Source organism: Neopelma chrysocephalum, unplaced genomic scaffold (assembly GCF_003984885.1).
Source record: "Neopelma chrysocephalum unplaced genomic scaffold, ASM398488v2 Primary Assembly neopelma1_25, whole genome shotgun sequence".
Lineage (NCBI taxonomy): Eukaryota > Metazoa > Chordata > Aves > Passeriformes > Pipridae > Neopelma > Neopelma chrysocephalum.
This window is the reverse complement of record NW_020897694.1, coordinates 45,729,856-45,745,768: the sequence shown is the minus strand read 5'-3', so window position 1 is coordinate 45,745,768 and position 15,913 is coordinate 45,729,856. Positions and strand designations below refer to the sequence as shown.

General features: G+C 37.2%; 1 protein-coding gene across 2 annotated transcripts in view; it reads left to right on the top strand.

Moving 5' to 3' along the window:
- Window positions 1-15,913, top strand: part of ANOS1 (anosmin 1) — a 131,709-nt gene that overhangs the window by 55,395 nt on the left and 60,401 nt on the right. The window contains exon 1 of one of the 2 annotated variants that reach the window (XM_027675133.1): window positions 13,536-13,571. The exons of the other annotated variant lie outside the window; for it this stretch is intronic. Coding sequence (XP_027530934.1) covers window positions 13,542-13,571 — 30 coding nt within the window. The 5' untranslated portion in view covers window positions 13,536-13,541. Of the gene's footprint in view, window positions 1-13,535; window positions 13,572-15,913 lie in introns of those variants that run through there. 2 annotated transcript variants of the gene reach the window in all.

Sequence of the window (15,913 nt, the reverse complement as noted above, 5' to 3'; positions counted from 1 at the left end):
GATTGTCTGGGTGGCTTCTACTTATTTTAATGAACATTGCATGTTTTATTTCAAGAACAAAATTGGTCCTCTGGTACTGAGCTTGTTTATATATGAATGTGTAAGCAATTTTTGGATACTTGAAGAATACATTTGTCAGATGCATGCAAACTTTCATGGCCATTCCATTAGGCAATTGTAAAATGCAGGAGAGAGGTATTATATTTCTTCACAGTCAGACATTATTAAGATTTTTTAGTAGTCAAATCTGGAACTATTCTTCATTGTCATGTATAAAAACGTTACTCAAAAAATTTTGTACTGTTCCCTAAAAAGGGTAGTTTTTAGTGATTTGATTTGTAATAATTGGCATTTGCAATAAAGACAATATATCTATTTTATGTTACAAATAATTCTGTAAACAGTTTCAGTGTACTAGCAGTTTTGCCTCTAGGCAGTGACAGTTTTACACGGTGGTAGAAAACTTTTATCTGACTGTCTTGTAGAAATTAGGGAAAATAGAGAATTAGTTTTTTATATACATCATCATTTGATGCATTTATTCAGACAAATATAGGATGGTTACTCTAAGGTGCTTATAATATTAACCTCTAGCCATTTCCCTGAAGAAGTACTCTGGAAAATATAAAAAGAATAGGGCAGTTTCTTTGAATAAGCAGAAACTGGTGTCTTGGTGGTTTCATTTATAGACCCAAACATATTTGAAATGTTACAGCAATTGAAAATTATATAAATTCAAATTGAGTTGAGGAAGTAAAAATTAGTAAAATCGTGTAACAAATGTGACTGGTGGTGAAACAAACCACGTTATATTTTATGTCTTCTACAGAAGTCTCTTCATGAGCAGTTTCCTATCTGCTTTTCTGTCTGAGTGTTCTTATATTTAAGAAATAGAATACAGCCACGGCATTATAAATGTCTGCCTGAAATACTTGTTACTGAAGTATTCTGTTTTCAGTAATATTCTGAAATATTACAGTTGTTGGGTAAGAAGTGGTTACTCAACAATATAATCCCACTATGACAATCAAATTAACCCTGATCAGTGGTAGGACTTAACTTGAGATTCAGGCCACTGAATTTTGAATTTTATACAGTTATTACATGATGGAGCTATCCAGACCCACTCTGTTGCCAATAGAGGGGTCAAGTTAGTATTGTCAGTAACCTCCAGAGAGGTAGGTGTATCTCCCTGTAGGAGACACAGAGTGGTTCTTCACATGCCATTGACTGTATTGACTAGATCTCCGTCAGCTGATGGGAGCTTAAGTCCCTGTCTCACCTGTCAACATGCAACTTAATTGTCTGAGACTGAATCCTGCAAAGGGCTGTATTGTTTTTTACACAAGAGCGCCTGGTTCTATTTGAGCTTCTTTAGACGTTTGGGGGCATTCATGTGGAGCTAGCAGGTGTGACAGATACCTAAAGAAAAGATGTTTGGCTTTCAGGAGTAGCAGCTGGAGGATAGTTGCCATACTGTGTGTTATATTGGACATAGGTTTCTGTGAGTGGACAGTGGTCTTTCATACTTCTTTTCCTGATGTTTGGTTTCAAAAGGAGAGTTTAACTCCTAAAAGAAAATCCCTAATGCATTTCATTATAAAAGCTATATATATTTCATTATAAAAGCTATATATAGCTATATAGAAAACAGAAAACGTGGTGATACCCCGACTGAATAAAAAACCGCAGTATTTTATTACACATTAATATACCCTCAAGGATGTACTGCAGTCCTTACAGATGACTTCACACAGAGAGGTTTGCAGGACTGTTTTTTCCTTCCCCTCCCCCTTTCCTATTTCCCTTATCCGTTGCCATTATTTTCTTTCTTCCATTTGCACGGAGTCCTCCAACCTGCCATCTTGCCACTACTGCCTAACCTAACCCTATTTTTAATTGAGATGAGTGGTAAAAAATGACATTCAGTTAGAGCTGCTGCAACTCCAGAACTCTCAATGAAGATTTTTCAGGATTGTCAAGTTTTGTAGTTTACAATGACAGTAACTACAGAGCAGCTCAGAGGTACGTGCTCTCTGTACGAAATTGAGCATTCTGGTACTCTTATGTAGACCATGAGATTTAGGATGCCCCTGAGCAATCAGAGGGAGTCAGGTCCTGAGATTGGTGGGCACCTGCAGTCTGTGCTGATGTAATCTGGAACTATGGCTTCTGGTTCAGACCCTTTGGCTATACTTCATTAACTAGTGTGCATTTCCTTGCATATATTTGCATAAAAAGGCAAGCTATCCATTTCATCTGTCAGCATAGAGTGCTATGCAAAGAGCTGACTTCAAGATAGTTGTTTTCTAGGGTCTTAATACCAACATGTTCCCATAGTCTTACTCTCAGATTCCTCTGAGAGCTTGCTCAAGAGTCCTGTTAAAATGAGTGGCAAAAAACTAGTTAAAGCATTCTATATCCCAAATGTCCACTTTAAATTTTTTTGCTGTGCTATAGCATCACCTTTATCATGCTTTTATTTCATTTCAAAGAGTCGTGGAATCATTTAGGTTAGAAAGATTGAGTCCAAGTGTTAAAGATCATTTCATCATTTTTACATCTGCACACCATGATAGGTCACTTCAGGATGACTAGAAGTATATTACTATCAGTCTTTCTTTTACGTATTGCAGTGCATGACGGGAAAGATCAGTAAGTTTGAATAATGTTAGAAATCAGTGGATAATTAATTAAAATACTCAGCTTTCAAGCTAAAGTTAAAAAAAAAAGATACCTCTTCAGCCACAAATCTAGAACGCTTTTTGGAAATATATGTGGCAGTTAAATTTCATATTTAGGAAGAATTTTAGAAGAATTTTGTTTGCCCAATTATCAACCGAAATTTATACAATGAGGAAATGTGGTGATGCCTCTTTGAGCTGCAGAGGTGAACTACAACATTCATGTATGCTGACAGCAGAATGTGCTCCTGTGGTGCAGTCTGTGACAGTCTGGACAGACAAATTGTCTTCCCTTCTGTCCTGAAGTGGAAATGGCCAGTAGTCTGTCCCAGACTATGGCCAGGGAAAATGTATCCAGCTCAATTCTTTCAGCAGAAGGCTGAGGTTTGATTTAACAGTTATGTCCTATGACAGTTTAATCAGAACTATTTATTTATTAACTCCGCTGCCAGTTTGTCCTGCTTACCTCTCAACACCATAATGTTAACCTTTATTACTCAGCCTTGGAGGGAAAATCAGATATTAGTTGGTTTTTAGACTGTGGTTTTATGGCTGGCTTAAGCTGTTGTAAATGCAGGCTCACAATTAAAGAGGTGTTTACAGACTCCTCTCTCTTTCCCTTATGCCTGTGTCCCCAACCCAGACAGCCAGTTTTTATGAGGCTACTGAGCAAACTGAATGGGAAAGTTCACTTAGCTTAAAACTGGTCAATTTTTCATTTAGAATGCCTCTTTTAGCACATTTACATCCAAAGGAGTGTTCACATATACATCCAAAGGGCAGTTCTGGACTGCCCCTTTTGGTGGCCTTAGGGATTTAAATATGCTTATGCTCATCACATAAGCATAACCCAAAAACCCCATAACAATTAGAGATAAAGAAATTTAGCATGGATGTGTAGTCTTTCTTGCTTATGTGTAGCATGCACTGAAAAATAATAGAAAGGAAGGCATTTATTTAATAACTTTTGAAAGAATTAATTTGAAACAAGATAGCTATTTGAGGTTACTTTGTTTAGATTTCTTTTTCACTGCTCAACTAATATGTGAAACTATCTAAACTTTAAAGTATTTCTAAGCAGTGTTTATTCTATGAATTGTCATGTAAATTGATAGATTTTTACTCATTTTGATGTTTCAGTAGACTGTTAAGACACATGAAGAGATTGTTGTGAAAAGGATTCACAATATCTCTTTTTATAAAAGATTCAATGGATACAATAGGTTTTCTAAAAATGGGACAGAAAAACATTGTGTGTGTATTGGGAATACACTTGAAAAATCCAAGATAAGTGTAGAACGCTTAATGGAGTTTCCTGTTACAGTTTGGCTTTTTCTTCCTGTTGTACTTGGGATTAATGGAATTATAGCGTCTACTTTTATGGAATTAAGCAATATTTCTATTACATATGATCCTGGATCTTTTAGAAGCACGGTATTTCTTATTCGTTATTGCCAATCATCTTCACTGGTTTTAGGTGGGGCGTTTTTGGTATGACTGTTTACTGTGAAATTTAAAAAAGTGCAAATTTATTGCCTTTAGATATTTTTTTCCCTTCCTCTCACAAGTTTGTATCATCAGTCTACTTTAGGTCAATAGATTTTCCATTAAAGCAACAAGCATAACTCTGAGTACACTGAAAACGTTCTGGACTTACTATTATTGGATTGATTGGGCTATCACTGAGGTGGACAAGAGATATGTTTAAAACTATTTAGGCCAAGCAATAGAATGTGCATGCTTCAGAGTAGGGGATTAATTTTTTTTTCCAAGAGAACCTCCTTTTGATTTTGCTATTCTTTCCCCCCCCCCTTTGCCATAACTGCTTGAAGAGGCATGCACAGATGCCTGCTGCCAGCGTGTGATACTTAACCTGACCGCCAGACCAGCCTCACAAAGGAGGGCTTTTCAGGTCCCCCAGTGAAACAACCACTGCATTTTATTATGGCGTGAAATTAGAAATGAAAAGCCCTATGGCTCTTGCTGTTTAGTAATGCGGAATATGTCGTTTCAGATGGTGATGGTAGTGCTGGGAGGGAAACAGAAAACCAGGGGAGAGAAACAAAGTAACAATTTAGACAAAGAGGGCCCCCCCTTTTTTTGGTCGTCTCTGATTGTTCAGTGGTCTATAAAACCATAGAACTGTGGTGGATACAAGCAAAAAGAACATTTAGTTGCGGCTCTATCATTCAGAAATGTATGTGTGAATTTGCAGGGTGATGTATAAGTCGACTCATCTGTTATCAGAAGAGTTCACTAGTTTAACTCATTTATAAAACAGCAACAAAAAATTTGACTTTGCTTGGAGAGAGCAGCGCTGCTCTGACAGACACTTTAAGTTGCACAGCAAGATGGTGTTTATAACAAGACTGTGTGTGGTTTTCTGAAGCTGCCTTGTAACAGATTGGAAGGGGAAAGTGCCAGCTTGAAGAGGCTTTCTCTTGTCTGTTTAAGATTAAAAGAATTATGTTTTCTCAGTGGAAATTCTTTACATGTATAAAATGTCAAAATATTTATGCTCACTTTTATTTTAAAAGTATTATGTAATCACTAAATCAAATGGTCAACTATTAGAAAATGAAAAGGCAGTTTATGAGAGAGACATTTTAGAACATAAGATGGGCTCCTTTTTTATAGAAACATAGAATCATTTATGTTGGAAAAGACCTCTGAGATCATCAAGTGCAACCGTAAAGTTATCCATGAGCTGATCACTATCACTACTGCTCGAAACAAATGGCGAAAGTCCATCTGCATTTCTAAGATCTGGAGGGGAAAAGCTGTTACATTTTGCAGACCCATGTTGTTAGCAGTAAATATTGCTGTTATTTTTACTATATTACCCTCTTTGGACCCTATCCATGTGGAAAGGGAGGCAAGGAACAGTGGCCTAGAAACAGTAGGAACATACAGGCAGAAATATTCTTACTATGTTGCTTACTATCTAAGTTCCAGATGCAATCTTGGAGAAGCTTTAAAAACAGAAAGAAAAAATTTTCATGAATGATCCATGATAGATTGGTGGAACAGATGCAAAGATGAAAAATCAGTTTATTGGTAACCTGCACTGTAGGACTGCAACCCGAAGAAAGAAAGTCAGACAGAGAAATAAAACTATTACTGTTGTTTAATTTGGATAGCTCATTTCATTGTTCATTAAAACAGTAGCTACGCTGCTGAAGAATGTAAGCAATAGCACAGAAAGAAGCAGGAAGGCACTAAGCAATTAAAGCTATTAGCACTATGAGAAGAATTCTATTACAGGGATCTTCTAAACCTTTTTAGACTGTATCACTCTTCTTTTGATTTAAAATAATCTGTGCACTTTGCTACAGTATATATCTTGTGTGCACACTATTGCTCCAGCCTTGACTTGCTGCTTCATAGCATTTAACCAATGCTGCACCTTATATCTTGACAGATGAATATTCATCATGTGGAGATTTAGAATAAGGGCTAGGAAGAGTTTTGAAAAAAGAGAACTAATTTGCACTTGATGCAGCATATAAAAGCAAGGCAACAGAAGAATAAGAAAATGTTCTTTGAGGCAGCAGTTTGAATAGGGATAATTAAAACAACAATTTTAAGGCCAGAGTAGGTTAGTAGAGGAATCAAAGATGTGAAAAGAGGAGAGAGTGAGAAAGAGTATTATCTCTGTAGCAAAGAAATGCTGGTGGAATAACTACTGCACTGAGAAAGAGCCAAAATACTTGTACCTATTATAAGCATTTCAAAAGAACTTCAGGAGGATCAGAAGTGCTGCTAGGGCATGCCCCTTCAAGGTGAGAAGTTGACGTTTAAGGCTCTTCTCTAGAGAAGATCTCATTGTTTATACAAGATGAAACAGCTTCAACGGGAGAGAGAAAGATCCGTCAAATACTCTATGCTTAGGGGATTCATCTTGAATGTAGGAGGTTTAAGTTCAATTTCATGTTTCAAAATCAGGCAAAATAAGAGCTCAGAGTCGTTTCTTTGGTGATCGTGTTAAGCTTTAGGCCATGAGGCAGGAAAAGAGAAGAAAGTACGTGTCCTGGTTTCATCTGCTGGTACAAAACACTGTAAACAAATTTTGACGAGAACTGGTCAGGAATGAACTAATGTTTGGGAGCCAATTTTCTGTTGACATCGATGGCCATTATTTTGACTTGGTAACAAAGAATAAAAACATGAAAAGAATTCTAGGATTATTCTGTACTTTTAAACAAACACTTCTGCTGGCAAAGTTTGACATGCCAGACAACTAAGCCATACAGATAGATACCAAGCTGTCAGTGTTGAAAGTTGTTTTCACTTTAAAAGGATTGTATTTGAAACTGCTGCATTTCAGCTACAGTGTGATGATATGACTTCTTTTTTTTCTTCTTTTTTTTTTAATAGTAATTCACTTTCCAAATATTTTATGTCAAAACAGTTCCTTCTTTTTCAACACTTTCAGTGATTCTCACCTTCATTATCTGTACACCTTTTCTAGTAGCTTTCAATTCCTGTTTAATTTTGGGAATTAACAGCAAAGGCTACATGGGCTTTAAGAATATTTGACCTGAAGTTCTTGGCAAGGGTCTTGGTCTTTCTGATGCCATAATTTTAGAAACAAATTCTGTAATGCTACTCTGTATATGTAAAGGTCTGTCAGACTTAACTGATACACTGTGACTAGCCCTTTCCCTCTCTCTATTCCAGGAAATATTGGGACTGATCCTAAGTCATAAGGTTTCCTATATTTGCGTAGGGTATTGAAGGCATTCAGTAACTCAGATTCCTAACACTTAGAATTGTGATACTGGCAGTCCTGATGCTGTCTCCTGAAATGAGGTGGATAATTTAAAAAAATTAAATGTTTCAAGCTCATGTTCTTGTTAGATAACAACAATTGCTCTTCTGAAAATTTCCTTTACTCTAAGTCCTAATTTGATATTAGTAAATTTGCATAACCATGGAGAGTGCTAATACCTATCCATGTGTGTGCTTTTAGTCTCTCCACACCGAAGTAAAATAAATACATATCAAATGCAGCTATTTGCTACAGCAGTTTAAACTGTACTGCTCAACTTTGCACCTAGCAAATTTCTCAGAAATGTTCCATTCTGCTCTGAAATAACCATTCAAATGACCAGACCACTCTCCAAACTGCTGATAAGAGATAGAAGACAGTTGCACCTAAAACTGCTGTAGTTTGCTTCACTAACTGTGTTTCTAAGCCTTGTAAGAGGCTGAGTAAACAGAGCTGTAGTCAAAGGTTTGTCCACCTCTCTGCTCAAATAGCAGAATAGAGCTTCAAAGAAACATATCAGTATGTTGTCCTTCTCTTACTTATCTGGATATGATTTTGAACATTTTTTTTCCCCATGTGTCCTTCAGAATTTGTAATTGGAAAATACTATACACATGTTCTGCCTGGCTTGGTGAAGTGAAGGTGGTAGTGGTTTGCTATGAGACACTGACAGTCCCATCTGCAGAAACACTTTCCATTTATTGAGAACACACTGCTTGAATGTGAAACCAGAAGTCAAACTGTTCAATGCTGGTTTGGAAACATAATTTTAAAAAATATTTCTTATCTAAAGCAGGTGATGTGTCATAAGTTCTGTATTTCACCTGCAGATTATATACGTCATCCTACTTAGATAAGAGCTATTAGAAATAAATCTCAGTTATCATATACTTTCTCTCTCCATTATACAGTTTTGTTATTCTTTTCATAAGGGATATACCAAATTCTGCCAGGAAATAGAACTCTCATTCCTATTGACTAAGACCAGTGCTGAATGGCTTATATTTCCTCTTACTTTCTGATGTTAGAACTTAAAACAAAATGCTGTTTTCTCATAATTTAACCCTTGATACTTTTAATGGCAAATTGCTCTGGATGAGTTCCCATGTGAATTAACCAGAAAACTCTCTTATGGTGTTAGTCTCAGATTAATCCCAATCCCTGCAGGTACACCCTGTGTGATGTGTTATAATATAATGTGATAGTTGCCGTGTGGTTGGTGTTCCTTGTCCTTATCAGTTCCTAACTGCTCCTGTTGGACCCTGGAGTTTTGTGCTGCACTGTTTTGCCTTACAGTTGAAGAAGATTTAGAATATTTAAGGTAGCTGTAACTGCACTTTCAATAGAGACACCATTCCTGTAGTTTCCATGCCAGCCATTTTGTTGTTACTTTCTTATAGATTTAGTAGAATTCTAAAAAATAAAAGCATTCATCTGTCCTAAAACATAAGGTTACACTGTCTGAATGTTGATTACAAATAGAGGATTTTTCTTTTTCTTTGCATATATATACTTTTATTAATTAGAATAAATTAGTACCTGCAGATGATAGCAAATTCCACCTGTTCCTTTTCATCTACCCCACTACAGTCCACATCAGGATGTCGTCAATATAAAACAACAAAAAACACATTTCAAGAAATCTAAAACCCCTCAATTATTTAAAACCTAAGACCTGGCTTTCTTTCAAAACCAGCTCTACAATTAGCAATACTTTCAGACAGTATCAGCTGGGTTCCCAGTGTACATGATAATGTCACAGAATAACCCCAACTGTAACTAATTTAATTAAGACTTGATCCTGGAATACAAAATCACTCCTTTTCACCAAATCATGATGTTCACTGACCTACAGAAGAGAAAACAGGCAACACAGACAGGGAACCTTTCTCTGTCATTTAACCCTTTTTGTTTATTCCATTACAAGGGAAATATATTACTAGTGTAATTCTCATGAGAACCTCCTTAACATGAACAGAGGAGTAACTCCAGGTAGCCACATGAAGCTTCTATTTTACATAAAAGAATATGTTTTACAGTTATTCCTATTAGACTTTTTAAAGCTTTAAACAGTTTTAAAGATACATAAACCTACATTAAATATAAGTGAGTTTTAGGAGGTGGTTGTGGCTTAAACTCAGCTGACAACTAAGCCCCACACCTCCACTCACTCAATTACCCCCTCATGGGATGGGGGAGAGAATCAGAAGAGTTAAAGTGAAAAAACTTGTAGTTTGAGATAAAGACAGTTTAAGATAGGTAAAGGAAAAATTGTGCATGTGAGCAAAGCAAAACAAGGAATTCATTCACTGCTTCCCATGGGCAGGCAGGTGTTAGGCATCTTCAGGAAAGCTGGACTCCATCACATGTAACAGTGACTTGGGAAAACAAATGCTATCACTCTGAATGTCTTCCCCTTCCTCCTTCTTCCCCTGTCTTTATATGCTGAGCATGACACTGTACAGTGCGGGATATCCCTTTGGTCAGCTGGGGGCAGCTGTCCCAGCTATGTCCCCTTCCAGTTCCTTGTGCATCCCCAGCCTGCTCACTGGTGGGGTGGGGTACAGAAAATGATGCTGTATGCAAGTGTTGCTCAGCAGTAACAAAACCATCCCTGTTATCAATACTATTTCCAGCACAAATCCAAAGAATAGCCCATACTAGCTACTGTTAAGAAAATTAGCTCTATCCCAGGCTAAAACCAGCAGAGAGCTAAAATGTCCCACTGATTTCTAAAAAGTTGACAATTGGTGCTCTAATGATTCAGTCTGCTAATGAGGGAGGAGAGGGAAAAGAGTCAGAGAAGCAAGAGACTGACTTGGTGTAAAATGGACCTCACAAAATGCTGAGAGGCTTCTTGAACAGCATATATCAACCTACTATCTAAAATGACAGCTACTGATTCTGCAGCTAAACCCTTCTCTTTAGATTCATGGATTTTTTTATTTTTTTATTTTTTTGGCCTGAGTAACTAACTGATTCATTAGGTCAGATCTACCTCTAATGGTTTGTTTTAAACAAGATAGATGTGTACAAGGAGGTGCCTGACCTGTTAGGGCGTGTGAGCACCTGAAATTTCTCATACCTGAAGTGCTGCAGTGCACTTGATCACTAGGAAAGGTGCCCACAAGCTTGAGTGTGATACCATGATACACTTGCATGGAGAGGTACTCAGATGAAGCGTTTAAATCAGTCAAACTAATGAGCATGGGTTTTGGAGAGCATCGAGAATGATCTAGTGTGGAAATGAGATTCACTTACCTGCCTATGTAGGATTCTTCACTCTTGAGTGCCTGAAATTCTCACTGCATATAGATTCTGTTCACCTGAGCTTTTAATTTTGTAACATGCAGTCACACCTGTGCATTCTGGGTCAGTAGACTGCCCATACCTTTGTGCTGGTCAGAGATTTAAACTGGAGATTTAAAAAAGTAGAACAGGGATCCTTAAAAGAGTTTGTCTAACTTCAATTTCAGAACCACACATCTCTTTCATTTGAATATGCAGAATTCAAGTAAGTTGCCTTGAATCTACAGAAGGAAAATGCCCATCTTAAAGTTTAGGAGGACATGCATAACCACAGAAAGTTGAGACACAAATGTATAAATAGGTTTTTATAAAATAAATTGACAAAAATTAAGCACATTCCTGAAATGGGCAGCCAGAATCCTTCTGATAGATTCACTGGTCTCATCCTAGGATGCTTTTCTAATCTTTCACTGCAAATTGTTAAAGAGTTGTGATTCTTACCTACTTATATGCATAATTAATATTCTCCTGTTATGCTAAATTATTTCCTTATAGGTGTAGCTTTTAGAATTACACCATGTCCTCCTAGATGCAGAAGTACCAAATCAGAATTATGTGTCATATTAGAGTGTTTAATTTGGTCTTTGGTTCTAACAGTAACGTAAGTATGGATATTTCTTTTTGGCATTAATACATGAGATGTGTCTTCTAGGAAGAGAATGTTTGAGGATTGGGTTTTTTTGTGTGTATGGATCTTTGGGAAAAATATAATCCAGAACTAATGGGAGATTTTTTTTAATTGATGAGGCACATTTTTAAAAAAATTATAGTCTTCCTGGTTCATGTCCTTAGTTTTATCATCAGAAATAGTTTCAGTAAACTCATCCTGCATCTCATGACTCTTACAGTAAAGAAGAAAAGTAGTAGGTTAAATTGTTCAAAAGATAGTGTGTTCTGTGATGTGATATTGCTAATACCTAATATTTTTTACCAAGCTAGCATGCTACTGATTGGTTTGAACTGGGTAAATATGTAACTGTGCAGTTACGGTTCTGAAATCAAAACATTGCATTCTTCAGACATCTCACAGTCCCATTTTTGAGAAACAGAAAGTAACAGTTTCTGTTCCTATTTGTAAACAGCAGATGAAGATTAAAAAAAAAAATCTCAAAATAACTATTTCTCTCTTGCTGCCTGTTTCTGGTTTGCATTGTGTTTACTGCCACTGTGCTGAGATTTACAAATTCAAAATCGCTTTTCTCGTGTTTCCTTTGAGTGCAGTTGTAATTTAAGCATACACATCACAAAATTATTCTCTCTGAAACTAATGAACACAATATTCTTCTTTGACTTTGGCTAAATTCCTCATCCTAAGGATGTTCTCTGCTTTGTACCTGATAGTGAGCACATGCATTTTTCAGGTACTTCCTCATGACATGGTAGATTATTAGGAAAGATGTTTGTTCCTTTTGTTTTTTCCAACCATCTAAGATCCATTTAATTAAGTTCTTTAGGACAGCAAAGCACTTAAATATATGTTGTAAACATAAGCCATTCATTTCTGACCTTGCTGTTGGGAGCATCAGGAATGATGAATGATAATGAAAAGAGTAATTAAATTCCAGCTATAACTCTTAGATTCCATTGTTTTTACAACAGTTTGCATATGACTTGGTTTCCACTCTGATGAAGAAAAAAGCTTTTTTAGACAAAAATACTGTAGGTAGACTCTTCTACTCTGAAATAAATAATTTTTTGCTGTTTAAATAGTTGTAAATATGTCATCTGCAGCTATTTAATTTAAATATAATATTTGAATAAATATACAATATTTGAATAAGTATGTATTTCAATACTTAAATGAAGTTTTGCAATTAATTAGACTTTGAAAAGTGCTGTGTTGGTGTAAATCTCTCCCATTCAGGTCAAAGGCATCCTTTCCTAAGAAAAAGTGTTAGTAAGCTGTTTTGAAGATCCGTTTACTAACTAATGTAAATGGCATGCATCATATGCTAATCTCCTAGCTGCTTTATTTATAGGTTAAAAATTAGAACAGGGAAGACTTCTCTAATATGGCCCTTAACTGCAAATTTTTTAAAAAAGATGAAATAAAAAACATGACCCAAAATATTTTAAAGCAATAGCAATCCTTTTTCGTTGAATGAAACAGTACTTTGCTCTTGTTCCTAATTCTATGCAGTCTAAACAGCAACAGGCCTGTAGTAGAGTGCTTACTATTAGCAGTCCCTTTGGCTTTTGATGAAATCGTTTAGTATGAATAACAACTCCACAGCAGTCTTGATGAAAAAAAAAACCTGCAACTTCCAGATTTAACCGCTAGAGATGATGAAATAAGCACTTGAGGAGGATTTGATTTACAAGGCCGGTGTGATTGGCACCCCTCACCCTCTGATGAATGCCACTGGCCTGTCATGACTGGTTCAATGTTGTGTTTCACATCTTGTCCTGGCCCAGCAGTACAAAGCCTGTGTGGTGGTGCCAGGGCAGGGGGCAGCAGTGGCTCCAAGCCACCAGGCATCTGCCAAATAGACTGCTGGGATGCTTCCTGTGCCACTGCTCTGCTGCCTGCTGGTGGTCTGCCATCATTGAGCCTAAGCTTACCTTCTCAGGGCAGGTGGCTATGTCTGCAAGGTGTTTTTTGTTACACAAAATAGAGTCCAAACCAAGTGCCAGCTGCTGCTCTGCCTACAGTCTTCCTTGTCCTGGATAGAGGATTTCAGTACCCTTTTAACAGACACGCACGTTTACACTAATCTGGAAAACCTGAATGTATTTCCCTGCTGGGTGGGACTAGTTTTCTCATTAGTGTTTTACGTATGTTGAAACTGTTGAAACTGTTCTTCCTGGTGAGAAATACTGTATGCTTTCCTCTCAGATGTCAAGGCTAAGCTAAACAGAAGCAGAATAGCTCCTGTTGATCCGGTAAAGCTTTAGGTCAGTCGTATTGATATTATTAGAAATGTAAAGTTCAAAATGTATGCTTTATTCTATGAAGACACGGATTGAGGAAACAGATATTAGTGTCACTAGTTCTCACTCCCATTTTCTTGATTTTAATTTTTATTATGTACGGAACAATACCTGTCACAAAACCTTCAACTGCTTTTCATATAAGGCCCAATTCTTCTTTTTCTTGAGACAATTTTCAACTTTGTTCTTCCCTGGAATAGATGGTCTAAAAAGGGGAGGAATCCATAGTGGAGGGATAAATGTTTTACTACTGTACTGTGCAGAGCACTGCAAAATGTATGTTTTTGAGTAGACTCATCTTGATGCACATTCATAGCAAACCATGCCAGAAATGAGGAAAAAAACAACCCAGCCCTTGCAGATAAAAGATACATTTCAGAGTGACCCGTGTAAATGGGATGCAAAAGTTTAACAGAACCCGTCAGGCTACAGTTTGTGAGGACGGAGAGTTTATTGGAAAGCTGACTGGAAAAAGACAAATTTATGTACATGATAGCCCTTCTTCGAGCTAGCATGTATGTAACACTTTGGATTTGGAACACATTTCCATCTTCATGTAAGAAACATCAGGAGAGCATTCTTAGGGGAGAAAAAGGTGTCTCTCTACCTGAGATTATTGCTGTTCAGAGGATATAGCTCACCAGACAGTGGGGAGTATCTCAATATCTCAGCTGATTTACAGTTTAAGTCAAGGATTCAAAGGTGAGACCTGGATCCAAGCTTTCCAGTGTTTCCAGCTACCCACTTTGGGGTAACCTCATAAAAGGGTAGCTAAGAGGATCAATGCACAAACCTCAGTGCTTGTGAGGTGTTCTCATCTTTGTCATTGCAAGGTTAATAACAACCTTTTTAGTAAGACAGTTCCAGACTCTTCTACTGCAAAATTTCTGCCTGCTAGCAGTTGTTCTTAACCAGCAGAATGGTACAGCCCCACTAAAGCTGGGCAGTCAACTCCTGCAGCTGCCCATGGTGCTAGGTTGGCCCAGTGCTCTGAGGACTCCTCATACAGCAGGAGTAGAGAGATTTTTTTAGTGTATATATAGGTAAGAGCGTGTAAGAGCCTGTAGAAGTCTTATGAGTGGCTACATCATCTGTTTTCCTTGACATATTCTGAGAGCAGTTGGAATTCAGGATACTGCTCAGCCCTGGTTCATTTTGTCCATTGAAGTGTAGGAGTTGAGATGCCCGTTATCTCTGCTTGCCCTGAGGCAGGAGATGCTGGAGCACAACTGAAAGTAGCCTGGGCTGTTCTGTGTTGTTATTGAAACAGAGCAACAGCCAGACCGTGTCAAGTGCTGAAGCCTACTTACATTGCAGATAAAGACATCCTGGTACAAATGCATTGAAGAAACCATCTGAATTGTACAGCATCTTGGTATTTCCTTCCAGGAGTACCAACTGCTTTGCTCTATAGCCTGCAAGGAAGGTGGTCCAGTCAGCATGAACTTGATCTCAGTTGTCAGCTCAAGATTGTGGATATGCTGTTTTAGATACACTCTCCCTGGCTGCACAGCAGTGCAACAGTAATTCAGAGAAGGCAAGGACGTGGTAATCCTGACAGCCTTGGGGATCACTGACAAAGTCCCAGAATGGTCAAAATGTCTCCTATTTTGTCTTTACACCACTTATACCTCAGTAATTTTTGGATTAAATCCATCAAAGCAGGAGAGTTGTAAAATGACGTGACAGTGGAGTTGGGCTCAAATGTGCGGTAACTATTCCACAGGAGAAACAATACTCTGGAATTAATTAAACTTGCTGACTTCAGTGACATTTTATAATGTATCCTTCTAATTATTCTGTATACAAAACATTATGAATTTTGAAGAGCTAGAAATTGAGTCTGGAATATCAAAATATATATAAAGAAAATGCATCAGTGGTATTTTTCTTCCCAGAAATACGTAACCTCTGTGACTAATGGTTTTATTATATTTTTAGGCTATGTTGATAGTAAGAAAAATGCTTAATGTTGGTTTTAGTACATTAATGTACAAGTGTCCAGCCAAGATTCAGCCTATATGTATTCATGCTTGATTTTGAATAGCATAAATCTAATCCAATCTAATACTATGCATAAGAGAAATTATATAAATATTGCATTGCATGTCAAAGGCCTTTCTTTTTGTTACAATAATACCTTTCTGCTGTTAGCAGAAGGAGTAGGTGTTATTAACCCCCAACAATGTCAGTATTTTCCAATATCTTATGTTTAATA